This window comes from Dendrobates tinctorius, unplaced genomic scaffold (assembly GCF_039654945.1).
Source record: "Dendrobates tinctorius isolate UK_male_01 unplaced genomic scaffold, ASM3965494v1 ptg000032l, whole genome shotgun sequence".
Taxonomy (NCBI): Eukaryota; Metazoa; Chordata; class Amphibia; order Anura; family Dendrobatidae; genus Dendrobates; species Dendrobates tinctorius.
The window spans coordinates 45184459-45212212 of NW_027361700.1; the positions used below are offsets into that span (position 1 = coordinate 45184459).

Sequence of the window (27754 nt, forward strand, 5' to 3'; positions counted from 1 at the left end):
TAAGTCAACAGAACATGTTTCCACTTCTCCAGAGTCCAGTAGTAACTGCTTATTACCACTTCATCTGACACTTGGCACTTTGCTTGGTGATGTAAGACTTGCATTCAGCCATGGAAATCCATGTTATGAAGCTCCCGGTGCAGTTTTTGTGCTGATGTTAATGCCAGAAGAGGTTTGGACTCTGTAAGTATTGAGCCAGCAGAACATTGGTGTCTATTTTGCACTATGTGCCTCATCAATCGGTGACCCTGCTTTCTAACCTTACATGGTATGATACGCTGGGCTGAGTTACTGCAGTTCCTAAATGATTCCATGTTTCAATAACACCACTCACAGTTGATCGTGGAATATTTAGGATGGTAGACATTTCATGAACTGACTTGTCAAAGGCATGACCTAATAGGAGGGTTGAGCAAAAAGATTCACCCTGCCCTGGTCTGGGTTTACTCCTCTATGACATCTAGACAAGGACAGTCTTCACCTTTGTGCTTGCAATCCTAGGCCCAGGATCCTGGGCACCTCTACTAGGGCCCATGATATGGTGGAACGATGCATGTCATGATATTGCATCAGGCAAAGGGCTTAGTAAGTGTGAGAGGAAGCCGAACCCAGGATGTCATACTAAGTGAAGACTGTCTTGGCCCAGCTGTCACAGAACACCATTCTGGAAGCCAGACCATGGTAGCACAAACCTTTTTGCTGAATTCTACCTACTAGGTTGTCTCATAAAGCGATATGACTATGAGCTTTATAATAAAGAAATGCTTTACAGCATATACGGTCTGCCTTTGTTTTTTGGAATGTTGTTACCATCGAATCTGTCTTAAAATCTCTTTTTTTTGCCCTTTGCAACCAGTCATACCTCATCTTTGATTTATTAAACTGCTTTGGTAAAATGAAAGTTGTGATTTGATTCTATGAGTATCAGTATTGTCTAAAGACAGCTTTAATAAATCTCTTCCATATATTTATCAGAACTGGTAAAGTTGTTCATAAGGACCAATCAAGTCGAGACAAAATCTAATTGGTCCCTATAAGCAATTTCCCCAAATTTCCCTACATTTATTTTAATACATGCATGAATATAACTTTCCCATAAGACTTTTTCACTGAAATGACACCAAAAAAACACATTTTTTTTTTACAATTCCTAGAAGGATTTTATATTTACAAGAATTTTTTAGATATCCCACAGAAACATTACAGGACGAAAAAGGACAGAGCTTTTGCTATAGGTAACCCCTATGAAATACCAAGCAGGGATAACTTGTAGGATGTCAATAAACAGGGCACATAAGTCTTATCTTAATGTAAGATTAAGGTGTTCTTCCATTCCTCGCCTACTGTAGATATAATCTAAAACATGCAGTCTATTCTTCATTGACATGACCAACAAACGTGTGAAACGTCCTAAATAACCAGATGAGGCTGGTAAGCCCGCTAGGGAGATCTAGAGCCACTGTGAGCTCCGTAATACAGATTATTTGAGGACAGTATCTGCTAATAAATCATTTTGTGCCGGTCAATCTGATGCCCGGCAGGGTGGCATCTTTAAGTAGAGAGACATCAAACTTCACAAATCTAAATTAATTGGGGTCTGCAAAATGTGGACATAAAGTGCAGAAAAAAACATTATTTTAGCATTAAAGTGTTAGTTTTTTAATTAACAAGTCTCAGGGTATGAGTTTAGGATGCAGCTGCTAAATCTCATTGATCCTGTCTTCAAATGTAAAAAGTCACAATACGACAGGCCTGAGGAGGAGAACACAGCGCTCATGGATAGATCGTCCTGTACACAAGATATATACAGTATATATATATATATATATATACATATATATATATATTGTATATATACATATCTATATATGTTTTCCAGTCTGTGGGTGAAGATATTTTGTAACTCACTTATCTTTCTTTAACACTCTCTTTCTATATACTGTATATAATTACAAGATTTATTTGGGAATTCTAGAAATACACAGATTGAGGTAGAAGGGAGAAATAATGCTGGGGGCTATTAGGATTTAATTTAGGCACAAGAAACAAATGTTGGGCTGATGAAAGATATCTAAGCTGCCACACTGGAGCAAACATTGGAAATCAAGTAGTTGACTTTTACAACTAGGATATAATTATTATGAGTTGGGTAATAGTATAATGGCGTCATAAAGGCCTATGAATTTCATTTAACTATGGTTGATATATTCAAAGAGTATCTGTCACTAAAAGTCACGATACAAAGTACACACATTAATAAATACATCTTTGTAGACCTGGTGAGAATGGTGTACTCATTTTGAATACCATGTCAAAATGGATGTTTGAAAGTTTCCCCATCTGTTATTGAAAATCAGCATTTTATAACACATGCGAGTTCAAGTTTATTTTAAGAAAATATCCAAAATGGATGATTCAGCCATGGATTTTTAAAAGTAAGTACAAAAGTCTCATCAGGCCTAAGAGATCTATTTGATCACGCATGCAGTATGTATAGTGAAATCTAGTGACAGATCCTGTCTAAGTATGGAGGTGGCAACCTAAAAAAAGTTGCCAGATGTGAGCCAATGTGAGAGGTGGACTTGGCATGAAGGATGTTGGACAAATGTCGAAAAGGAGAATAGAAAAGATAAGCAAGGATGACTCTAACCAGAAATTCTTGCTTATGACTGATAGTACGAGGAGAATGAAGCTTAGAGGAGGGATGTAGTTAGGCTTAATAGGAATAGAGGTTGTAGAATTATGCATGGTTACTGGATAAGAGGTATAGGAAAAGGCTTTACCATTACTATTTAGACGGAAAATGAGTCTTGGTAGAGTGATGCAAACAGAGTTCTTGGAACCTTTCTACAAAGACAAAATTTGGTGGAATGATCTATGGGTTAGGCTTGGTGGAGAAGATGGCAGATTTGGAGGAAAAATATGGTTCTTGAAGAGAAGCAGCAGTGGAAAGATGCAGTATATCGATGATGTGAAATGCTCGTCAAAGGAATATATGAAGGGGCATAATGGATAGCTACAAGAAAAGACATAGGACATGAATTATACTTAAAGAAGGGTTACTGGAATGGAAGTGTTAAAGGCATGAAGCTTGCTGGATTCGATGGAGGTATATATTCATTGTAAAGGTAAAGGGAGGTGGATCAAGTCATGAGTCTACATAGATGACTATATGACAAGAGTATTGCCCTGCATTTTCCAAACATTGAAACAATTAAATAATTCCTAATAAGTAATGATGATTTGGCACAGAAGTCATGTCTGGAATAGGAAATTAAATTTGACAGCAAGACACCAAGGCAGTTTAGAGATATGATCCAAAACTGAAAGGAACTTGACTGGTATAGAGGTTATAAAAAAACGTACAGTTCATGAGATGTATAGGATTGGATTTTGAATGGGAATGTGGCCTCGAATGAGGACTGGAGGCAAGAGTGAAGTTAGGCCAGGAGTACAGTAGTGAGGCTTTATTGAACAGCTACACAGTGAACCATGGGAGATGGCACATGAGGCGTCAAGGACACAAGAGAGATGCTGGATAAGCAATGGGAGCAGCTACACAATCCCAAGCACACCATGTGCAATGGAGGGGATTTCAGTGTTCTATGCAGCTGTCCCAGGCTTCTCCCTCGGGATCTTTGCTCCCTGGCGGTGTAGGTAGGGGCAGTTTAGAGAACATTTTTCTCAGTCTGAATAAATGATGAAGCCAGAGAAGGTACTATATTTGTTGTTATTGCCTCCGTGAGCTTTTCCACCATCCAACTTGATGTAGACTTCATCACCCGCATCCAGATGAAGGATCACACTGTTACTGGCATAGTCGTAATTCTGGTCTGCATCTTGAGCAATGGCACTGGCTCGAACCTGCAGGAAAATAAGGAGAGAGTATAAAACATATATCTATGAAAAAGTAGAGACGTTATTTAATTGTTTTACTTTGGGCAGGGTCTGAAAGCTCTAAGTAATGTTATAATAATATTGGCGGGCACAGAGGGTACATTGAACCAAGGCCCTAGTGCTAAGGAACCCCAAGGACCCAGTATTGAGGTACTTTTAACACTTTTTCACAACATATGTAGCTGCATTTCCAAAGAAAAATTGGTCCTGTTATCCTTAGGTCTTGCTTGGCAAAAAGTAAATTCCTCAATGAAAATCCAAAAGAAAGCTGTGGTATTAGAAATATCAAATTTGCAAAGCTTTCAAGTTATTATCAATCGATAGATTAAGAGATAGCTTCCTGATTACAGGGGTTCTGACCGAGGGTACTCACACATCCCAAGACCAGGGCTCTGAAGAGTCAGGTCTGAATGGAACAGACGTTATACATCTGCATTTCCACTCCTTTCATTTTCTATGAGACTGACAAAAAGTCTCTTCAGAGCCCCAGGATCAGTGAGTGTTCAAATGGTGGGATCCGCATTAATAGGGACATTATATACTGTTGTGGATAGGCAATATCTTCAAAACTTGGCATTTACCAATGAAACAGAAAAAAAACAGACACCCACTCAAGTGGTAAATGAATGGCATCTGTGTGCTATCCCTTTTTTTTTAGCAATCTGGTTCCTTTAAATAATTGAGCCGCAAATAGGATCAAAAACAGATCTGACTCCATTTTATTTTGCAGATAATTAGTCCACAAATAAATGGATACGTGGATAGCTTCATGGACTACAATGTGTAAGTGATGTGTAAAAAACAGAGAGAATATGTAGGTGAAATATGTAAGTCTAAATGGAAAGTCCCTTTAAGAATATTGTTCCCGGGAATTATTTTATGGTAAATTAGTCCAGATACCACATTCACACATTTAGGATGTTTGGATCTAAACTAATTGCAATGTACCCATAATTCCTGTAGATTTAATGGGAATCTCATTTTCAGTGGCTGTACTGGCAAATATGTTCTAAGAAATGAGCTAGTCAAGAAATACAATTAGTGGGTCTTGTTTACTTGCGCAACAAGGGTAAAAGGAAATACAAGGTTTGGTTGAAAAAAATAAAATCTGAAAATAATAAACTAATTAGATGAAATCACAAGATGCAATTACCACGTCCTTTAATCTTACAAAAATCCATCAAAATAACCTTAAAATTGCAACAAGACAGAGAAATCTGATTCCACTTTATACCTCAGGAAGTCAATATTTTTTTGCGCACCGTTTCGTAGGCAGATGGACCCTTGACTCCTCTGTCTCTGAATCCCACAGTTATACGTATTGGAAATCAATGACCGTGCATTGAGTATATTGCCCTCAAGGGGTTAATCACAAATCTCTCTATTTTCAGTGGAAGCGCGGCGCCTTTGTGACAGGACAGAGGCACCCGTGAGGCAAGACACCAACTCCTAACACACAAGAAGCAGCACAGGTGTATTAATAAGGAGAATAAACAGCTCACTGTGCTAGTAATTAATGTCTCCAGTCACAGGCTCGCCTGCCAAGAACTAAAGAACGAGATAGAGAGAGAGGCAGTGAGAAGGAAGAGGAGTATGTGACTCATTAAAAGTGGCAGTCCCCCCTGCTGGAAAATAATTCTTGTTTTTTTTTCACTAGACAACTAAAGTCTGCCGTAACAGGCGATTGAGACAGTTTCGGACAACTGTCAGGGGAAATCTTTATACAAATGGTCACCACCAAGGACACCACACTTATCTGGCAATGAGTTGATCAGTCGGATTGGATCTAAGTTGTAGGCTGAAGTGGAGAAGATGCCTACAGCAAACGATGAGAATTCAGTTCTCATATTTCAGAGACCCTTTGAAAAGAAGTAATCCCAATTTTTTTGAATATCACAATTGCCAACCTAAAGTTTTTTTTTTCTGTAAATATTAAATATTCGGTATAAGGCCTCATTCATTCAGCTATTTTTGTTGTATGTGGGCGACCACTGTGTTTCACTGACAGCACAATGACAAATTATACTGTCACGACCCCACCACTCTCCGTGTCCTAGGGAGGCAGTGAGTGAGAGCTCAGCCACCCTATGGATAGCAGGGACGTGCTGGGCTGTCAGTAGTGTGGGTGACAGCTCAGCCGCCCAATGGATAGCAAGGGCGTGCGTGGCTGTCAGTTTTGTGAGTGACACCTCAGGCGCCCAATGGATAGCAAGGGTGTGCGTGGCTGTCAGTTGTGTGAGTGACACCTCAGGCGCCCTGTAGTATGCAGGGGCATGCAGGGCTGTCAGGATTGCTAATAGGATTGCCCAGCAGCTCAATCAGGCCAGACCTGCTGGGTTTCCTCCAGGTGTCACCTTTTCAAGGTGATTGCCTGGATATTTAACTGGCTGACAATGGTTAGACCATTGCTAGTCGTAGCTTTAGCACAGTGGTGTATTTACCGTGTTCTCTAGTGCTCTGTTATTCTGATCTTTTGCTGCCGACATTGGGCCTTGCCTCTGATCATCCGTTTGCCTAGGCACTTTGTCTCCATTCCCTACCTCCTCGGAATTCTGACTTCAGAATGTCACCTGTTTATTCCTTTGTCTTGCCCCTCTGTTTATGATGAACTCTCCTAGTATTTGACCCTAGACCGCTTGACTCAACTGCCTCACGGCTTTACAAGCGTCATAAGTACTCTATGGAGCTCTTCACATGTCACAGACTGATGGTCTGCATAAGGGTATGTTCACACTGGGAGTTTTTGCTGCGTTTTTAATGCTAATTTTCAACTGCTTTTTACAGTACCAGGAAAGCCTTTGAGATTTCAGAAATCTCATGCACACACATTTTTTTTTGTCTCATCTTGATTCTGTGCTTTGCTTCTATTTTTTGACATAGAGCATATGACTTCTTTCAGCGTTTTTGCAACGTTTTTCACCCATTGGCTTGAATGGGTGTTGAAAAAACGCTGCAAAAAGGCACCAAAATTGCAGCAAAAACACAGGTATCATTATTGCAGCGTTTTTTTCTACAGAAAAGCCATGAACATTAGCATGGACAAAGAGATACAAAAAATGCACCAAAAACACCGCACCAAAAACGCACCTAAACCTGCGTTTTTGCCTCAGCTTGTTTCCTGCCAAGAAATAAGGTTTTGCTGCAGAAAAAAAGCAGTGTGAATTTAGCTTATGCTGTCTATTTTTCACTGACTGGTTACTAGGAAAAGTTTAGGAAGCCTACTTCAGTTTCTTTTTACATACGAGGAAAACGGAATAGATATTTATAGTGACAATGGACACAATGACCAAAAACAAATGAAAATCGGATCCAGCTCTCTGATAAAAATTGTTACATTTTCTGTACACAAGAAAAAAAGACTAATTTGTAAATTCGCCCTAAATTATTTATTTTCATAGATTTGACTATGGATTATCAGCATTTACTGAGAGCTATAAAATGATAATTACAATCATAATAATCTGCACTATAATAACTAGTATAACCCCTTCTTGACCGGGCAATTTTCCATTTTTGCGCTTTCCTTTTTTCTTTGCTATTTGTCAAGAGTCATAACTTATTTATTTTTCCCTTGATATGGACTTGTGAGGGCTTTATTTTTTACAGGAGGTGTGGTAGTTTTGAATGGTACAATTTAGTTACATGCATAGTTACATAGGTTGAAAAGTTCAACCTTTCTCCACCAATAATACATTGTTACTAAATTAACTATAACCCAAAATGTTATGTGAGTTCATTTTATCATTTCTCAAAAATTCTAAGTGTGGTGAAATTGCACAAAAAAAAAAAACAATAAAAAACACGATTCCACATTTATTTGCGCTATTTTCCGGCATCCTCCTGACATAAAGAAGCAGGCTCCATACACGAGGACTCTACATTGATCGTACTATTACGTCTTATGTTAGGCAGATGTTAAAGAGAACCTGTCACATTGATGGTGCAGTCCTATCGGCGGGCAACATGTTATAGAGCACAAGGGGCTGAGCAAATAGATAAATAGTTTTGTGAGGAAAGGTCCAGTATAACTTGTATTTCTCCCACAACCTATATATTAATCTGCTCACCTCTTCCAGCTAATTGCAGGTGACACTGTATAATAATTGTGACAAGTTCTCCTTAATAACTTCTCTACTTTGTGGCACCTGATGCAATCACGGGATAGGGATGGTTTTCTATGGCAGCTGGGGGTCCTAAAACTTCTATGGCTGCATTTCTATAAGGTTATGCTTAGGTCTCGAGCTATCAAATTATCGCATTGTGAGGTCCCTTAGTGGTGTAGTAAAGTAATTAAACAGTTTACCAAAAATGTAATTAATTTTATTAATAAAAAAACAAATAAATAGCAAACAAATGAAATGAAAACAAAAAAAATATATTGGATAACAACAAATTTATAAAAGTCTGTAGAATAAAGCTAAGGCCTCCTTCACACGTCCTGGTGATTCCTGTATAGGAAAACATAGTACTGGTGAGATCCATGATCCGTGTGCCATTCGTTTGTCCATATGTGACATCCGTGTGACATCAGTGCATTTGCTGCCTGTGTGTCCATGTTTCACATATGTGTGTGGTCCGTGTATCCGTGTGGCACATAGTTGTGCCTGGGAAAAGCAGTACAGCTCACGCTGATCCCATGCACTGGGGGCTGAAGGCAGCTCTCAATATTGTCTCCTGGTCTCAGCGTGACTTAAAAGAAAAAAAGGTCTGGGTTCTTGCGCAATTTTAATAACCAGCAGAGGGAAAGCCCACGGATGGGGGCTGAGGTTAATAATGAGCTATTAATAACAGCTCACAGCTGTTTGCTTAGTCTTTCCTGGTGAATTTGGACCCCAGAAAAAAAATGACGCAGCATGAGGGTCCCCCTATAAATTCAAATCAGCAAAGGCTAAATAGATAGTTGTTGGTAATTATTAGCCTGGGAAGGGGTCAGAGATATTGCCCCCCCCAGGCTACCAACATCAGCCCTCAGCCACCTCAGAAATGGCGCATCCATAAGATGCGCTAAATCTGGAGCTTAGCCTCGCACTTCACACATGCCCTGTGATGGTGGCAAATGGGGTAATAGGGTTGGGGCTGTGGTCATCTTTGCATTGTCAACTGACATCAAATCCAAGGGTTAGTGATGGAGAGGCATCCATAAGACGCCCTCATTACTAACCTCATATTAAGTTTTGAAATAAACACACAGCAAGAATAAAATCCTTTATTTGAAATACAGCAAAACACCCTCTTTTACAAATTTATTTAAAAATAAAAAAAACAATGAAATAATGACATAAGTTCCACTGAAGCCCTTGTCCTTTGTAAAAGACAGAATAATAAACAACAATAATACGCACTTTACCCCTAATTTATTGAAGCCCTAATAATACTCACTTTACCCCTAATTCATTGAAGCCCTTGTCCTCTGTAAAAAATAAAATAATAAACAGCCATATTGCTCACCTGTCCTAAGTGAAGTCTAGCAATACTTTCCCATGCTGTAATCCATCTCTGTAATATCTGGTTTACAACCTGAATAGTGGCATGATGCAATTGTCTAGGCTGAAAACCATGAGACAATGAAGTGCTGGGAGCTCAATTGTTCCATGTGAAAAACATGACATGTGTGCACCACCATTGAATACAATAGGTGTGCGTGTGTCCATGTTTGCGACCTGCATATGGACACAAAAAACAGACGTGTGAAGGGGACCTAACACATTATTGAAACCATTAGGTAAAGCCAAAGATAAAAAGCAGGATTTTTGTTTTTAAATTGGACCTTGTTTCTTTATACCACCCATCAAAGGTTACTCAATAATTTATATATTATCAAAATTGTTCTATTAAAAAGTATGACAAGACCTTAAAAAAAACAAACAAGCCAAGCGTAAATATGGCTAACTTGATGATAAAATAAAATTCATTATGGGTATTGGATTGTGCAGCATTTTTACCCATTTATGCAAGTTCCACAATGAGTATTTTTTGAGTTATTGATGTTGAATATTTACTTCATTCATTAGCTAAATTAGGTTACTTTAGTTTTTTTTTCCATTGAGTTTTAAGTGCATTTTTTACATGCTGTTTTATCTCTTTTTTGACACTGTGGCTTTCCTCTTTTTGGTGTGTCATGGTTAAATAAAGTTGCTTTATGTTTCATTCTTCCTATTATTTACCTTCTACAAAACTTTATTGATAGAGTCATGTGTGGATTAAATATGTTTTTAAAAGTGTTTTTAGAGCATTTCCACAGTGGAAACACACTAGAAATGCACATGTGATTTTTTTACCTGCAGACTTTCTGCATCTAATACAAGTCTATGGAGAAAGTCCGCACATAAAACTTAGCGTACCCACAAGAGAGATTTACATATTGCGGATTTAAAACATGAACCAGAATGGACATGCAATTTCTATAAATCCAATTTTGTGCAACAGAAATATGTAGGGTAAAAAAAAACTCACCAAAAACTCATTGTGTGAACTTCTGTCACCAGGTTTTTCCCATACAGTGGCATGTAAGAGTTTGGACACCCCTTGTCAAAATTATTGTTATTGTGAACAGTTAAGCAAGTTGAAGATGAAATGATCTCTAAACAGCCTAGAGAATTCTTGATGCAAACCTAACACCATCTGTAAAAAAGCTGAAGTTGAAAAGAGGATGGCTTCTACAAATGGATAATGATCCTAAACACATGTCAAAATCCACAATAGACCACCTCAAAAGACGTAAACTGAAGATTTACAATAGCCCTCACAGTCCCCTCATCTGAACATCATTGAAAATCTGTGGCTAGAACTCAAAATAGCAGTGCATACAAGATGACTCAGGAATCTCACAGAACTGGAAGAATTTTCCAGGGAAGAATGGATGAAAATCCCTCAAACAAGAATTGAAAGACCCTTGTCACAGACCACCTCCAAAGACCTGCAGCATCATCTTGCTGCAGATGGTGTCACTGTGCATCGGTCAACAATACAGCGCATGCATAACGCCTTTTTGTATGACCAAACAACTCAATCTTTGTTTCATCAGTTCACAGGACCTTCTTCCAAAATGTAACTGGCTTGTCCAAATGTGCTTTTGCATACCTCAGGCGACTCTGTTTGTGGCGTGCTTGCAGAAACGGCTTCTTTCGCATCACTCTCCCATACAGCTTCTCCTTGTGCAAAGTGCGCTGTATTGTTGACCGATACACAGTGACACCATCTGCAGCAAGATGATGCTGCAGGTCTTTGGAGGTGGTCTGCGGATTGTCCTTGACTGTTCTCACCATTCTTCTTCTCTGCCTTTCTGATATTTTTCTTGGCCTGCCACTTCTGGGCTTAACAAGAACTGTACCTGTGTTCTTCCATTTCCTTACTATGTTCCTCACAGTGGAAACTGACAGGTTAAATCTCTGAGACAACTTTTTGTATCCTTCCCCTGAAAAGCTATGTTGAATAATCTTTGTTTTCAGATCATTTGAGAGTTGTTTTGAGGAGCCTATGATGCCACTCTTCATAGGAGAATCAAATAGGAGAACTACTTGCAAGTGGCCACTTTAAATACCTTTTCTCATGATTTGATACACCTTACACCTGGCTATGAAGTTCAAAGCGCAATGAGGTTACAAAACCAATTTAGTGCTTCAGGAAGTCAGTAAAAAGTAGTTAGGAGTGTTCAAATCAAGAAAATGATAAGGGTGCCCATACTTTTGCACCGGTCAAATTTTGTTTAAATGCAGATTGCACATTTTCTGTTAGTACAATAAACCTCATTTGAATCCAGAAATATAACTGAGTCCATCAGTTATTAGATATATGAAACTGAAATACCTGTTGCAAAAACCAAAATTGTTATAAAGAAAAAAGGTTAACATTAATAGGGGTGCCCAAACTTTTACATATGACTGTATATATATATATTTTTTTTTTAATTGCTACTTTTTTTTGCCTAAAATACAAAGGAAATTTGTCATTTTTAACTTTAGGCCTTTTAGAGATAATTTCATCTTCATCTTGCTTAACTGTTCACAAAAGCAGTAATTTTGCGCAGGGGTGCCAAAACTTTTAGATGCCACTGAATAATTTATGGTCACCACCATTCACCCTCATTATACTCACCTAGGGCGGTCCTACATCATCACACAGCTCTTGTGCATCTGTAAGAAGATGAGCCAGAGCAGAGTCAGCGGTTCTCTATGCACTTTGGAGCCGGAACTATCGGGACTGTCACCACTGTTGCCGGGAGACGATTTATCAGAATTGAGAGGACCTTTGCACTGGACAGTAGGGGGCGTGGGGTAGATAACGGGACTGAGCGTGTGAACATGAGAGATTTGGTGGGAAGGCGACACAAGTACAGGGTGAAGGTTGACTCTCCACTGCTCCGACTGTGAGCGCCATATACTCTAGCTCCCTGCAGATTGACTTACCATCGAAGAGAGTCCAGAATTAGCTGTCCTCGAGTGTTCCCGTACCGTTCCAGTCCTTATCGCCCGCAGTGTTAGATACTCGTTCTGATCATAGCGAGCCCGTTAGAGGTTCACATGCTGCTGTGGCCTGCGAGCCTGCATGCTGCTCGTGTTCTGCGACATCCCAGAGACTGTTCCCACATACCAACATACTCAAACCAAGCAAGCCCGGACACATTGGCATGGTCGGAAGACAGTGCATTTCGTTCCTCTGCAACAGAGCCAGAGACATTGTCTACAGACTACGACGCCGGCGGGAGATATTCCAGCCTCTCTCCAACAACAACTTCAAATGATAAGTTACCTCTTTCATACACCCCTTCCCCCAAATATTGTGTTTTTGTGCAAATTCTGTTGTTGTGCTCAGTGCTCCTGTGCTATTTCGTTGTTGTTTTCATCTCCCTGTGCGGAGTATCCCTTGTACTCAATATCCTGTTTAAAGTAAACTCTGTTAACCCCTTCTCTGCCTCCTGCTCTTCACTGCATCCAACGAACTTCACTTCCAGTACCTTTACACATACACAGGGGTGCGATGGAGGACACTGTGTGGTGACGTAGGATGCATCATCCACACTAAGCCAAGAAAGAGAACGGCATCGCAAGAAGACAGGAGGCGTTGAATTAAGATCAGCAACGCCCATTGGACCGGACCTCCACGTAGGTGTGTATAATAAAAGGTCTTTTTCTTCCTCGGAGGGCGAATTGGAGTCATATCTACATATATACATTTTAGAATGCTGTGACATGGGGCTGAAAGGTGGTGGCCTTAGGTTATATGGGAAAAACCTGGTGACAGGATCCCATTAACCTAAGGACTCGCTCACACGAGTGTATAACTTGGACATGTGGTCTCTGATGTTTTATCGGATAGCAGTTGGACCAAGGTTATACTATGGGGCAGTGCAGATATGTATTTTTATTTTCTCATGCTGTTTCGGCAGAATGAGAAAATATTTTAATTAATAGATCTGAGAATAAAAAATAAGTTCCACAATTGGATGTGTTAAAAAATGTCCCTGTGCTGAGATAATCTTATAAACGTGCCCCTGCTGTGTACTGTGTAATGGCTGTGTCTGAATGTACAGGTACATGGTCTGATCCTACCACATCTCCTGGGCAGGGGAGGACGCAGGTAAAACAGTTGTTAAAAACGACAGGAAAATGTTTTACCTCACAGAAAGCACAGCATGGGATTGCAGCTTATTTTATCTATATATTCTTTCTTGCTCACTTCCCTTCCCAGGAGCTGTGGTATGATCAGACCATGTCCCTGTACGGTCAGACACAGACATTACACAGTACACAGCAGGGGCACGTTTATAAGATTATCTCAGCACAGGAACATTTTATTTAATCACTTCCTATTGTGGAAATTATTATTATTCCAAGATCTATTGATTAAAATTAACTTTGTTTGTGGGAAAACCCCCTTAACCCCTTTCTGCCATTAGACGTACTATCCCATCCATGTGCCCTGGACTTAATTCCCAGGGACGGGATAGTACATCATAGCGATCAGCGGCGCCCACATGGTGAGCGCCGCTGATCGCGGCCGGGTGTCAGCTGATTATCACAGCTGACACCCGGCACAATGTGTCAGGGGCGGTCACGGACCGCCCCCGACACGTTAACCCCTTGCACACCGCGATCAAACACGATCGCGGTGTACCGGGGGTTAAAGGGAAGCATCGGCAGAGAGGGGGCTCCCTCCGTGCTTCCCTGAGCCCCCCACGGCAGCGCAATGTGCAGCGCTGCTGCGGGGGGGTCCTTCCCTGCAGTCCCCCGAATCCAAGATGGCGACGGGGACCTTCGGGGGCCTGCAGGGAGCTGGCTTCCTCAGTGCCTGCAAAGAGCAGGCACGAGGAAGCCTGCTGCACTGCCTGTGACAGATCGCTGATCTGTCACAGTGATCTGTGATGTGACAGATCAGCGATCTGTCACAGGACAGTGCTGTCCTACCTGGGACAATGTAATAAAGTTAAAAAAAAAAAAAAAGTGTTAAAATAATTTTAAAAAAATCGCCAAATAAATTAGAAAAAAAAAAAAATATTCCCCCAATAAATTATTTTTTTGGTAAAAAAGCAAAAAAAAAAACAACAATAAAAGTACACATATTTGGTATCGCCACATCCGTAACGACCTGCCCTATTAAACTGTCCCATTAGTTAACCCCTTTAGCGAACCCCTTAAAAAATAAAAATAAAAAACTAAGCAAAAAATAATGATTTATTATCATACCGCCGAACAAAAAGTGCAGTAACGCGCGATCAAAAAGACACATATAAATATCCATGGTACCGCTGAAAACGTAATCTTGTCCCGCAAAAAACGAGCTGCCATTCAGCATCATCAGCGAAAAAATAAAAAAGTTATAGCTCTCAGAATAAAGCGATGCAAAAATAATTATTTTTTATATAAAATAGTTTTCATTGCATAAAACTGACAATACATAAAAAAAGACATAAATGAGGTATCACTGTAACCGTACTGACCCAAAGAATAAAGCCGCTTTATCAATTTTATCGCACGCGGAACAGTGTAAACGCACCCCCCAAAAGAAATTCATGAAACGCTGGTTTTTGTTCATTCTGCGTCCCAAAAATCGGAATAAAAAGCGATCAAAAAATGTCACATGCCCGAAAATGGTACCAATAAAAACGTCAACTCGTCCCGCAAAAAATAAGACCTCACATGACTCGGTGGGTCAAAATACGGAAAAATTATAGCTCTCAATATTTGGTGATGCAAAAACTATTTTTACAATGAAAAGCGTCTTTTAGCGTGCGACAGCTGCCAAACATAAAAACCGCCATAAATAGTATATCAACCCCCCCGTTATCTCCCCCTTAGTTAGGGAAAAATAATAAAATTAAAAGAAAATGTATTTATTTTCATTTTTCCATTAGGTTTAGGGTTAGGGCTAGGGCTAGGGTTAGGGCCAGGGCTAGGGTTAGGGCTAGGGCTAGGGTTAGGGCTAGGGTTAGGGTTAGGGCTAGGGTTAGGGGTGTGTTATAAACTTCTGTGAAGCACTGAGGGGTTCAAAGTGCTCACCACACATCTAGATAAGTTCCGTGGGGGGGTCTAGTTTCCAAAATGGGGTCATTTGTGGGGAGTTTCAATAGTTTAGGTACATCAGGGGCTCTCCAAACGCACATGACACCCGCAGACCATTCCATCAAAGTCTGCATTCCAAAACGTCACTACTTCCCTTCCGAGACCCGACGTGTGCCCATACAGTAGTTTTCTCCCACATATGGGGTGTCAGCGTACTTAGGACAAATTGGACAACAACTTTTGGGGTCCAATTTCTCTTGGTACCCTCGGGAAAATAAAAAAATTGGTGACTAAAAGATCATGTTTGTGGAAAAAAAACTATTTTTTTATTTTCACGCCTGGGCGTTATAAACTTCTGTGAAGCACGGGAGGGGTCAAAGTGCTCACCACACATCTAGATAAGTTCCATCATCAGGGGCTCTCCAAACGCGACATGGTGTCCGATCTCAATTCCAGCCAAAAACGTCAAATGGCGCTGCTTCCCTTCCGAGCTCTGCCATGCGCCCAAATAGTGGTCTACCCCCACATATGGGGTATCAGCGTACTCAGGACAAATTGCACAATAACGATTGGGTCCTGTTACCCTTGGAAAAATAAGTATTGAGGGTGAAAAGATCATTTTTATGGAAAAAATATGATTTTTTAATTGTACGGCTGTATGTTATAAACTTCTGTGAAGCCCTTGGGGGTTCAAAGTTCTCACCACACATCTAGATAAGTTCCTTGGGAGGGTCTAGTTTCCAAAATGGGGTCACTTGTGGGGGGGTTTCTACTGTTTAGGTAGATCAGAGGCTCTCCAAACGTGACATGGCATCCGATCAAAATTCCAGCCAATTTTGCATTGAAAAAGTTAAACGGCGCTCCTTCCCTTCTGAGCTCAGCCATGCGCCGAAACAGTGGTTCCCCCCCACATATCAGGTATCAGCGTACTCGGGACAAATTGCACAATAAATTTTGCAGTCCAATTTCTCCTGTTACCCTTGGTAAAATAAAATAAATTGAACCTGAAGTATTTTTTTTGTGAAAAAAAGTTAAATGTTCATTTTTTGGGTTTATAAACTTCTTGAATGTGGTTTTGAGCACCTTGAGGGGTGCAGTTTTTAGAATGGTGTCACTTTTGGGTATTTTCAATCATATAGACCCCTCAAAGTGGCTTCAAATGTGATGTGGTCCGTAAAAATAAAATGGTGTTGCAAAAATGAGAAATCGCTTGTCAATTTTTAACCCTTATAACTCCCTAACAAAAAAAAATGTTGGTTCCAAAATTGTGCTGATGTAAAGTAAACATGTGGGAATGTTACTTATCAAGTTTTTTTGTGTGCCGTATCTCTGTGATTTAAGGGCATAAAAATTCAAAGTTGAAAAATTGCGAAATTTTAAAAATTTTCTCCAAATTTCTGCTTTTTTCACAAATAAACGCAAGTTATTTGAATGAAATTTTACCACTAACATGAAGTACAATATGTCACGAGAAAACAATGTCAGAATCACCGGGATCCATGGAAGCGTTTCAGAGTTATTACCTCATAAAGGGACAGTGGTCAGAATTCTAAAAAATGGCCTGGTCATTAACGTGCAAACCACCCTTGGGGCTTAAGGGGTTAAGTTCTGCTACTTCTCTGCACCTGTGCTGCGATTCTCTCGTGCGAGCGACAGAGTTTGAGTCAAGTGTCATTAGCATAATCAGCTCGACTCTTTTGGTTAGAGAATCAATGCTTGTGTGACCCTGACCTAAATGAAACACTCACATGAACATTTTCCATTAAACCTGTGCATAATGTGTATATACTGTAGTGGTCAGTATGTTATTATACTCACCTATTGCCTTCTTCTCCAGTATCCAGCGCCGTGTCGCTTCTCTTCTTAGTCAACATGGCGGCTCTTTAGACATACCGGATCACATTGTGTTCGATGTGTGAGTTGGAAGTCTCTTTTATAATGTCAGCCTATGGAACCCCATTCCGACAACCGATTGGCGTACATTGGGTATCCCGGAAGTGGCTTTATAGAGTCCAGTGTGATCTGGAGAGTCTGAAGAGCAGTGATATTGCTGAAAAGAGAAGCGGATCTGCGCTAGATACCTGAAAAAACGGCAATATGTGAGTTTAATAACACACTGACACTATAGTGCATACACATCTAAAAGAGTTTAGGAGAAAAAGAGGTACTGGTATGTTTTTTAAGGTGTGATTACTGTGCAAAATAGTAAAATATGAAAACAATATATATTTTTTATGAAAAATAAATATGTATGCATAGTCATTTTTGATGAACAGCAGAAATTTAAAATGAAAACCTCCAAAACAAATTGCTGTTTGTTTCCACTCCCCACAAAAATTTTTACCAAAAGTTAATGTTATATTTACACTAAAATAAGTTAAGCCAAAAGCATGAAGCTCCTTGGTCTTATAATGTGTAGTCTCTGAATTTCATGGGTGTTCTGGGCTCATAATTGAGATCAATATTCAGATCTTAGCCCCCTAACATTATCTACTTTCTTGATTGCAATACTAGATGCAGTTCATGGATAAGAGTGGCATAGCCATTCAGAACACTGCAGGGCTCTCCTATCATCTCAGATAACACAATAAGCAATTAGTATTTTGCCACTCGAGATTGATTGACATCCTTTTCTGTATTAGCATAATCAATCAGCATGAGCCATAAGATTCTGCATGAATATGAATACAATATAAGCAGGATTGCTCCTTATAGCCATTCACTTGTTTGTGCTCTGGTTTATTGTAGTCCCTTTTTTATTCAATGGTGAGTAGTTGGACAAGACCCCCCTCTCGCGAGGAACTTCATTGCTAGCAAGCAACAAGATGGGGAATGGCCCAAAAGTTGTGAAAAGTGTGTGGTAAAGATAGTAAACTGGAGGCCCTTCTAAGTGGCAAAATTCAACAACATAATAGAAGCCCTGCTATATCATAACTTCCAATTTTGAAACCCAAAAGATGGACATACGCTGTGCCGTGCAGATTACTGCAGCAATTCCTATGTTACACTAAACCACTTACCTAATCTCACCAAATCCTTTTATGCAAACACACAGAAATATTGCTCCTAGTGAGGCCCAATAGTTTTCCTACGCAGTATAGTACTGATTTTATGGCTTCTCACAGTGCTCTATACAACCAATATGCACCATCTACTTCATCCCTTTAAACACATACATTTCCATAAACACAATATAATGCCCACCACACATTAAATTCCCTAACACACAGTATGATGCAAACTCAATATGATACTCCCACACACAGTATGATGCCCCGTGTCACAATTCCGCCACTTGCTGTGTCCTAAGGATGCAGTGAGTGACAGCTCGACTGCCCTAGGGATTTCAGGGCCTCTTAATTTTGTGAATGCGAGAGCTTGGACACCCAAGCTATATCCATGCAAATCTGGGCCTTCTGAGTCTCCTCCAGGTGTCATTATTTCTGGGTGATTGTCTGGCTATTTAGCTGACAATGGTCAGACCCTTGCACGTTATAGCTTTGCTCGGTGGTGTGTGTTCATGGTGCTCTGTGTTCTGCTGTTCCGATATTTGTTGCCTGACCTTGAACGTTGCCTTTTGACTATTCGTTTGTCTTGCACCTTTGCCTTTGACGTACACTTCTGGTATATGACCCCAGACTCCCTGACTCCCTTGTCTCATGGCTTGTCTGCGAGAAGTGACTAGCCAGCATCACAGACCGCAGTACATTCTCACAAACAGCATAATGCACCCCAAAATGGCTCTCAAAGCCACCCTACCCTGACTGATTCCCACCAGCTGCCTCTCACACAATTTGACGCTCCCACATCCCATAAAGAAAATACAATGCCCCCACAGCCCCTTTTAAAAAGTATGATACCCTCACCGCCTCCCTCAAACAATATGATGCGCCTACATTCCCTCTTACACAGTATGATGTCTCCACCATCCCCCTCACACAGTATAATGCCCCACATTTTATTTTCTTACATATCTTGATGCCCCCCTCTCACAGTATGATGCCTTCGCCTTCATAGTCCCACAAACACAGTACTCCACCCCAGATCTCTCACAAACAATATGATGCCCTCACATTTAGTAGGATGGCCCCACAGCTCATCGCTTATTGTACGATGCTCCCCAACAGCCCCATCCACACAGTATAATGCCCCCTTGGTCCCTGCTTTGACAGTATGATGCCTGCCTCAGTCCTTTCCCAACACTGTATGATGCTCCTACAGAGGGATGCCACTACAGTCTGATACCTCCATGGTCCCCTCTTCACAATCCAATGCCTCCACAGTCACCTGACCACAATCCCCCACACAGTATGATTCCCCCATAACACCCCAAACAGTCTGATGCCACTATTCTCTCCCACATACAATTATGGTGCCCACATAGTTCCCCATGCACAATATGATGTGCCCTCATTTCTCCATAAACAGTATGATAAAAAGCAAAATTGCTTATTTTTACAAGTACTATACGATTTTTCACAGGGGCAGACACACAATTGGTGCAACTTGTGCAGCTGCACAGGAGTCCAAGAGGTAAGGGGGCACACTTCCATCTCCAAAACAAGTGGGATTGTGCACTGTAATGAGCTATTGAAATGTAAAGGGCCCTTATTCTGTTCTTGTACAGGGCCCTCTTCTGTCTGTGTCCACCCCTAATTTTACCTAGTTAAGAAGATAAGAACCCCTTTAGCGAGAATTTCATCTTGACTAAGGACATTCAGCTGCACCAAAGTGTTTCCCAAAATGAAAAGATACCCATCACTGACATCTGTTTCAGGCTTCCTGCCCCTCATCAGTGCAAAGCAGGGAACTGGTTTTCTGGTTCATGTTACAGGGCTTATTAAGGGTCAGACTTTGGCTTATAGAGTAGTTATTTCCAATAGATGGTACTAGAGAGCCAGTTTTGTTCCTCATAGAGGAAATATAATTTTGCATACCTATTCATGGACAAATTTTAGAAGACTGTTCCTGAGAAAGATTTTTTGCTGATGACTCCAGTACAGTGAGGACGTCAATCACTGAAGCAGCAGAGGACTAAGTGCTTAATATGAAGACAGCTTCTTCCCTATTTCTAGTTTGCAGATGAGGTGTTGAATTTTTGTGCCTGGAATAATCAGTGATTAATTTGTATGTATGGAGTGTATTGTACAGTCTGCTATTTGGGGGCTGCTCCTGATGACAGGTTGCTTTAAGTGAAGTGTGTGCGTTTTCAGCAGTATCTGTTTTATTCTTGCACACTTCACACATCCTACTTGAACGATTTGGAACATATGGGTAAATATTCCAAGTGTAACATCACATGGTTCAAGAAGAAAAGTTGTGCTCTCTGCAGATGTGCAGATCTTCTCACTGGAGAATTCCACAACGGCTAATCATTTATGTGTTGAGATTTTATAGAATAAAAGATAATGGAATTGCAAGGCTCTGTTCATACCATATTGGTGCCCAAAGTAAGACATATGCTACACAAAAGGAATCCACTATGTGCAAATACGGTACATACCACACATCTTGTATGCCATTAATGTTCATTATAACATATGTACACCTTACTGAATTTCCAATTCACACCATTTTTTTAATTTACAGGGGTTTTCCAGTCTACAATGAAAAGAGTGACTGCAGATTTTTGTATGCTCCCAGCGTATGCACTGTGCGCTGCGAAGATTACCCTTCTCTGCCCTGGAAACGGCAGTGATGTATACATTATGCATATTCCCAGGCAGAACAAGTCAACTGGGCGCGATCTCGCGCCATACAAGTGTATCGAGTGACTGCAGACTTTTCATTTCAGACCGGACATCCCCTTTAAATAGAAATAGGTTGAATATTAAAAAAAATGTTTACAAAGTATAAGAAATTAAAATACAATACAAAAGCACCCATTCAAAATAGAAAGAAATGCTTTAGTAAGGAAAAAATAACCTAGGAAAACTTCTTGCAGCGACCCATACTATACAATATATGATGTTATATATTCTGCATGGTGAAAGCATTATAACAATGTTAGAATTGCTGTTTTTTTTCATGACGCTTCCCAAATATCAGAATAAAAAGCGATCAAAAAGTCGTGCTTATTCGAAAATGGTACTGCAAGAGGTTTTTCGTGGAAAAGTAGTAAAGTAACCAAAATAATACATTTTACTTCAATACCTATTAGGGTGTGTGCACACGCTGCGGAATCCGCTGCGGATTAATCCGCACGGATTTTGCAAAAACCGCAGATAATCCGCAGGTCCATAGACCTGCGGATTATCTGCGGTTTTGCCTGCGGTTTGGTCCTGCGGATTCACTATCTCCACAATGGTGGAGACAGGAACCCGCAGCGGTTTCCGCAGAAAGAATTGACATGCAATTCTTTCTGCGGATTCAAAACCGCAGCAAATCCGCGCGTTTTTTTCCGCGGCGTCGGCACAGCGTTTTTTTTTTCCCATTCAAATGAATGGTACTGTACACCGCAGCTAAAACTGCTGCGTGTCCGCAGCGGCCAAAACCGCTGCGGAAACGCAGTGGAATCCGCAGCGTGTGCACACAGCCTTAAAGATCTCCAGGAAACACCTACATTTACAGTCCATGCAATAAAGCTTAAAGGGAATCTGTCACCCCATTTTAGCCCCATAAGCTGCGGCCACAGCCATCAGGGACTTATTTACAGCATTCTGTAATGCTGCAGATAACCCCCCGATGAAACCTGAAAGATAAGAAAAACACGTTAGATCATACTCACCGGGGGCCGGTGAGGTGGGTGTCATGGTCCGGTCAGGCGCCTCCCATCTTCATACGTTGATGTCCTCCTCCTTGCTTCTCCCTCGGCTCCGGCGCAGGCGCACTTTATCTGCACTGTTGAGGGCAGAGTAAAGTACTGCAGTGCGCAGGCGCTGGGAAAGGTCAGAGAGGTTCAGGGACTGTGCACTGCAGTACTTTACTCTGCCGTCAACAGGGCCGATAAAGTACATATGCACAGGAGCCAAGGGAGAAGCAAGGAGGAGGACGTCATAGTATGAAGATGGGAGGTGCCGGACGGGACGGCGACACCCATCGGACCGGACCGCCCCCTCCGGTGAGTATAATCTAATGTGTTTTTCTTATCTTTCATATTACATCGGGGGCTTATCTATAGCATTACAGAATGCTGTAGATAAGCCCCTGATGGCGGTGGCCGCAGCTGATAGGGCTAAAATGGGGTGACAGATTCCCTTTAAATGCGTAAGCAAGCAATAACTCCAATAAGTAGAAAAATGCAAGCCATTAAAATCATAATGAATTTTTACTATACAGTATATACTGCATTTATACACAGACAATATTAAAAAACATCTAAGAAAAATGAAACCCCACAGTTGAAAAATAGAGAAAAAGGCAGACACCTATAAAGCAGTAGTTAATCAATAGTAGGAATCTTGCTAACATGTACTGTATGCAAGTCATAAAGGAGAATGAGTAGGTATGGTTAACAAGTAAGATATAGATAAATAATGTAGGAAGTAGGGCAATAGAGTAATCTATCTAAGTAAGTCTCCTATGAAAAATAATAATACATAGACGTGAAATACATAAAATAGGAAGTACCCACATATCTCCAAAACTGCTGCAAGTTAATAGAGGGGTTCCGCCATAACCGACGCGTGTTTCGCAAGGAATGCTTGGTCCAGGGGTGGTGGGTTGTCAGAAGGGAACATATTTAAGCAGGAATTAAACAATGAAAGCTTATCATTACTTGCAAAACACCAGTGAGGGAAGCATACTGCTCGGCGTATTTAATTGTGCAATCCGCTCACTGCCATCTTGGAAATGTGTGTGCCAATGTGAGGCAACATACATGCATCACGGCTCACATGATCGGGTAAAGAAATGTGACCGCCATGACGTGCACCTCTAAAACACCGTGCCAAGGGGATGAAAAGGGGCGGTTCATAGTGACGCAGCATCCGTCATACAATAGCCACTGCAACTATATCACGTGGGTATACCTCTTGACCGAAAGGTCCTGAACTGACGGTTTGCAAAGGGATCCTTAAAAATGTAATATGCCTCGCGTCTGTTTCATTTGCATAGAAACTAGAAATGAACCAATAAGAACAAAAAAAGAAGAGGAAGAGGGGACCAATCTGAGCAATTAAATCAGAACAAAAATATATCATAGAATCATAGAATCGTAGAGTTGGAAAGGACCTCCTGGGCAGTCTGGTCCAACCCCCTGCTCAGAGCAGGATTCGCTAAATCATCCCAGACAGATGTCTGTCCAGCCTCTGTTTGAAGACTTCTATTGAAGGAGAACTCACCACCTCTCGTGACAGTCTGTTCCACTCATTGATCACTCTAACCGACAAAAAGTTTTTTCAAATATCTAATATGTGTCTCTTCCCATTCATTTTCATCCCATTGCTTCTAGTCTTTCCTTGTGCAAATGAGAATAAAGATGATCCATCTAAAATGTGACAGCCCTTGAGATATTTGTAGACAGCTATTAAGTCTCCTCTCAGTCTTCTCTTTTGCAAGCTAAACATTCCCAAATCCTGCAACCTTTCCTCATAAAACAGGGTTTGCAGACCGGTCACCATTCTGGTCGCTCTTTTCTGAACTTGCTCCAGTTTGTTGATGTCTTTTTTAAAATGTGGTGCCCATAACTGGACACAGTATTCCAGATGAGGTCTGACCAAAGAGGAGTAGAGGGCAATAATGACTTCATGTGATCTAGACTGTATGCTTCTGTTAATGCATCCTAGAATTGCATTTGCCTTTTTTGCTGCTGCATCACACTGTTGACTCATATTCAGTCTGTGATCTATTAGTATGCCCAAGTCTTTTTCACATGTGCAGTTGCTTAGCCCTATTCCTCCCATTTTGTATATGCTTTTTTCATTTTTATTGCCCAGATGTAGTACTTTGCATTTTTCTCTGTTAAAAACCATTCTGTTAGTTGCTGCCCACTTCTCCAGTTTATATATATCTTTTTGAATCCTCTCTCTTCTCTAGTATTAGCTATCCCTCCTAGCTTTGTGTCATCAGCAAATTTAATCAGTTTACCCTCAGTTCCTTCATCTAAATCATTGATAAAGATGTTGCACAATACAGGGCCCAGGACAGAGCCCTGTGGTACCCCACTTGAGACATTCTTCCAACTGGATGTGCAGCCATTTACGATCACTCTTTGGGTCCGATCACTAAGCCAGTTATGAATCCACCTAACAGTTGCCTTGTCCATTCCATACCTAGTCATTGTTTCAATAAGGATTGTGTGAGATACTTTGTCAAATGCTTTGCTGAAGTCAAGATATACTATATCTACAGCATTTCCCTTATCCATCCAATCAGTGATTCTGTCATAGAAGGAAATTAAGTTAGTCTGACATGACTTATTAGTTACAAACCCATGCTGTCTCTGTTTAATCACTTCATTCTTATCTAGGTACTTACATACATGTTGTTTAATAATTTGTTCAAAGATCTTTCCTGGTATAGAAGTCAGACTCACCGGTCTATAGTTGCCTGGGTCCACCTTCTTTCCATTTTTGAAGATAGGAACAACATTTGCTCTTCTCCAGTCTTCTGGGACTTCTCCTCTTCTCCAAGAATTTTCAAAGATTATGGAGAGGGGTTCAAAAATTTCTTCTGCTATCCCCTTCAGCACTCTGGGGTGTAATTCATCTGGACCTGGATACTTGAATTAGTTTAGGTTAGCTAAGTGTTTCCTCACTATCTTTCTGTTTATAGATATCCTGGATTCTTCTATTCCCTTAATAGGACAGTGAAGAACAGTTGATGTTACATTTCCTTTCTGAGAGAAAACAGATGCAAAATAGGAATTTAAAAGTTTGGTCTTCTCAACATCCTGGCTTACCATTTCATAATTTTTATCCTGTAAAAATCCTATAGTATCTTTGTCTTTTCTTTTACTTTTGACATATCCTCAAAATCCTTTATTATTGCTTTTGATGTCTCTTGCAAGCCTCAATTCATTGTCAGCTTTAGATAATCTGATTTGTGCCCTGCAAAATCTGCAGACAGCATTATATTCTACTTTAGATATGCCTCCCTCTTTCATCCATCCTGGTTTCCTTAAATGCTTCCTATTCTTCCCTCTTTTTGGAATTGTTAACAATTGTGCTTTGAGAATGTCATTTTTCAAGATTTCCCATCCTTCCTGTACATTTTTGTCTTTAAGGATATCCAGCCATTGGATCCCTCCAATTCTCTTTCTGAATCCCTTAAAATCTGCCTTTCTGAAATCTAACCTTGATGTCTGAGTCTTCACAGGTCTTCCTCCTCTAGTTATCCAAAATTCTAAAATATCATGGTCGCTACCTCCTAGGGTCCCAGCCACTTTTACCTCCTCAACCATTTCCTCCCTGTTTATAAGGATTAGATCCAAGGTAGCAGTTCCCCTTGTTTTCTCCCCTACCTTTTGGAAGATAAAGTTGTCAGCAAGAGAGGATAAGAATTTCCTTGACCTGTTAGTTTTGCCTGAGAGAGATTCCCAACAAATGTCTGGATAGTTGAAATCTCCCATGACAACTATGTCATATTTTTTGGAGAACTTGGCCATTTGATGCATAAAGAGTTCATCCATATCTTCAGCTTGCACAGGCGGCCTGTAGTAAATGCCTACAATGGTGTCCTTTCCATTGTTCTGTCCTCCTATTCTTACCCAAGCAGTTTCCATAGAACTCCCAGTCTGTGAAGCTTCAATCTCTGTGCAGATATACGCGTTTCTAACATATAATGCGACTCCTCCTCCTCGTTTATCAAGTCTGTTTCTTGCAAATAAGTTGTATCCTTCTAGTCTTGTATTCCAATCATGTGTATCGTCCCACCAAGTTTCAGTGATTCCAATGACATCATATTTCTTTTCCTGTGTTAGTAGTTCCAATTCTCCTTGTTTGTTGCCCATGCCTTGTGCATTAATATAGAAACATTTTAGATTGTGATTGGTTTCTCTTTCTCCAATATTTTTATTATTTAGATTATTTTGTCTTTGTTCTTCCTTTCCACTTCTAATAGCAGAGTTCTCCATAGCATTTGTCAGGTGTATGGCTTTTTCTGGCCTTTTGCTTCCATTCCCACATTGTTCTAGTTTAAAGCTCTCCTGATGAGTGTGGCAAGGCGACTTCCAAATACATGTTTTCCAGTCTTCGTAAGGTGCACCCCATCTCTAGCAAGTAGTCCATCTTATAGGTAATTCACTCCGTGATCCAGAAATCCAAATCCTTGCTGATGGCACCATCGGCGTAGCCAGTAGTTCACTTGCAGAATCTTATTCTACCTCCTTGTTCATCCACTGGGAGGATGGAAGAGAAGACCACCTGCGCTCCCAGTTCTTTCACTTTCTTTCCTAAGTTTTCAAAGTCACTACAGATGGTTTCCAGGTTGTTTCTTGCTGTGTCATTTGTCCCCACATGTATAAGCAGGAATGGGTAGTCATCTGTAATTCAAAGTATTTTCTGCGTATAAGGGAGAATTATATAAGCATGAACAGTTATGTCAACAACATAAAGCCAAGATACACAAATATATCTATAAATATACCAGACAAAAATGATATAATATACAATAACCACCATATGAAATACTGATCGCATTTGTTATGCGAAACAAATTCGCATAACCATGCAGGATATCCATAATAACAGAGCATACATCAATTTGTGCACATATATGGAAAATAAAAAGAATGGTCAACAATAACATATCGTATACACATACAGCCATAAATATATCCATACACATATACTCATAGTAGAAGCAATACATACATTTGAACACATACAAGTAGGGATAGAGTTACCAACATGCATACAAATATATGGCCAATATACTGTATAAACAACTCAAAAAATCAATGATCAAATTGACATGTGACAAGGTAATGCAAAAATGTGAATACCAGTGAAAAAGTGTTCAAAAGAAAAAACATATCTATTTTTTACCTGTGGTGTCTCATTTTTCCAATATGTTTTTTAATATTAGCTATGTACATATACAGTATATGTACCATATGTAATAAAAATTCATTATGATTTTAATGGCTTGCATGTTTCTATTTATTGGACTTACTATTAAAGAACTCTGTAACACCAGAACCCAAAAGATAATGGCAGAATTACTGTATTTTTTTTGTACTCCGTCACAAAAAATTAAACAGAAGTTAAACAATGCATTATATGTACCACAAAATAGTGACAATAAAGAATACAACTAGTCGTGGAGAAAAACAAGCCTCTATATGACTTTGTTAGCAAAAGATGTAATAAAAAGTGTCTAAATTTGGTAATGTTGTAATTGTCCTGACCCACAAAATAAAGTTCACTTGCTGTTTTTACTGCGCGATGAACGGCATAAAACAAATTGTTTTCAACAAT

At 40.2% G+C, this 27754-nt stretch overlaps 1 protein-coding gene across 1 annotated transcript in view; it reads right to left on the reverse strand.

Annotated features, from left to right (window-relative positions):
• Positions 1-3452: 3452 nt before the first annotated feature.
• C1QL1 (complement C1q like 1) overlaps positions 3453-27754 on the reverse strand; it is a 137323-nt gene continuing 113021 nt past the window's right edge. The window contains exon 2 of the mRNA XM_073572866.1: positions 3453-3864. Within this exon, the coding sequence (XP_073428967.1) occupies positions 3685-3864 (180 nt within the window). The 3' untranslated portion in view covers positions 3453-3684. The remainder of the gene's footprint in view (positions 3865-27754) is intronic.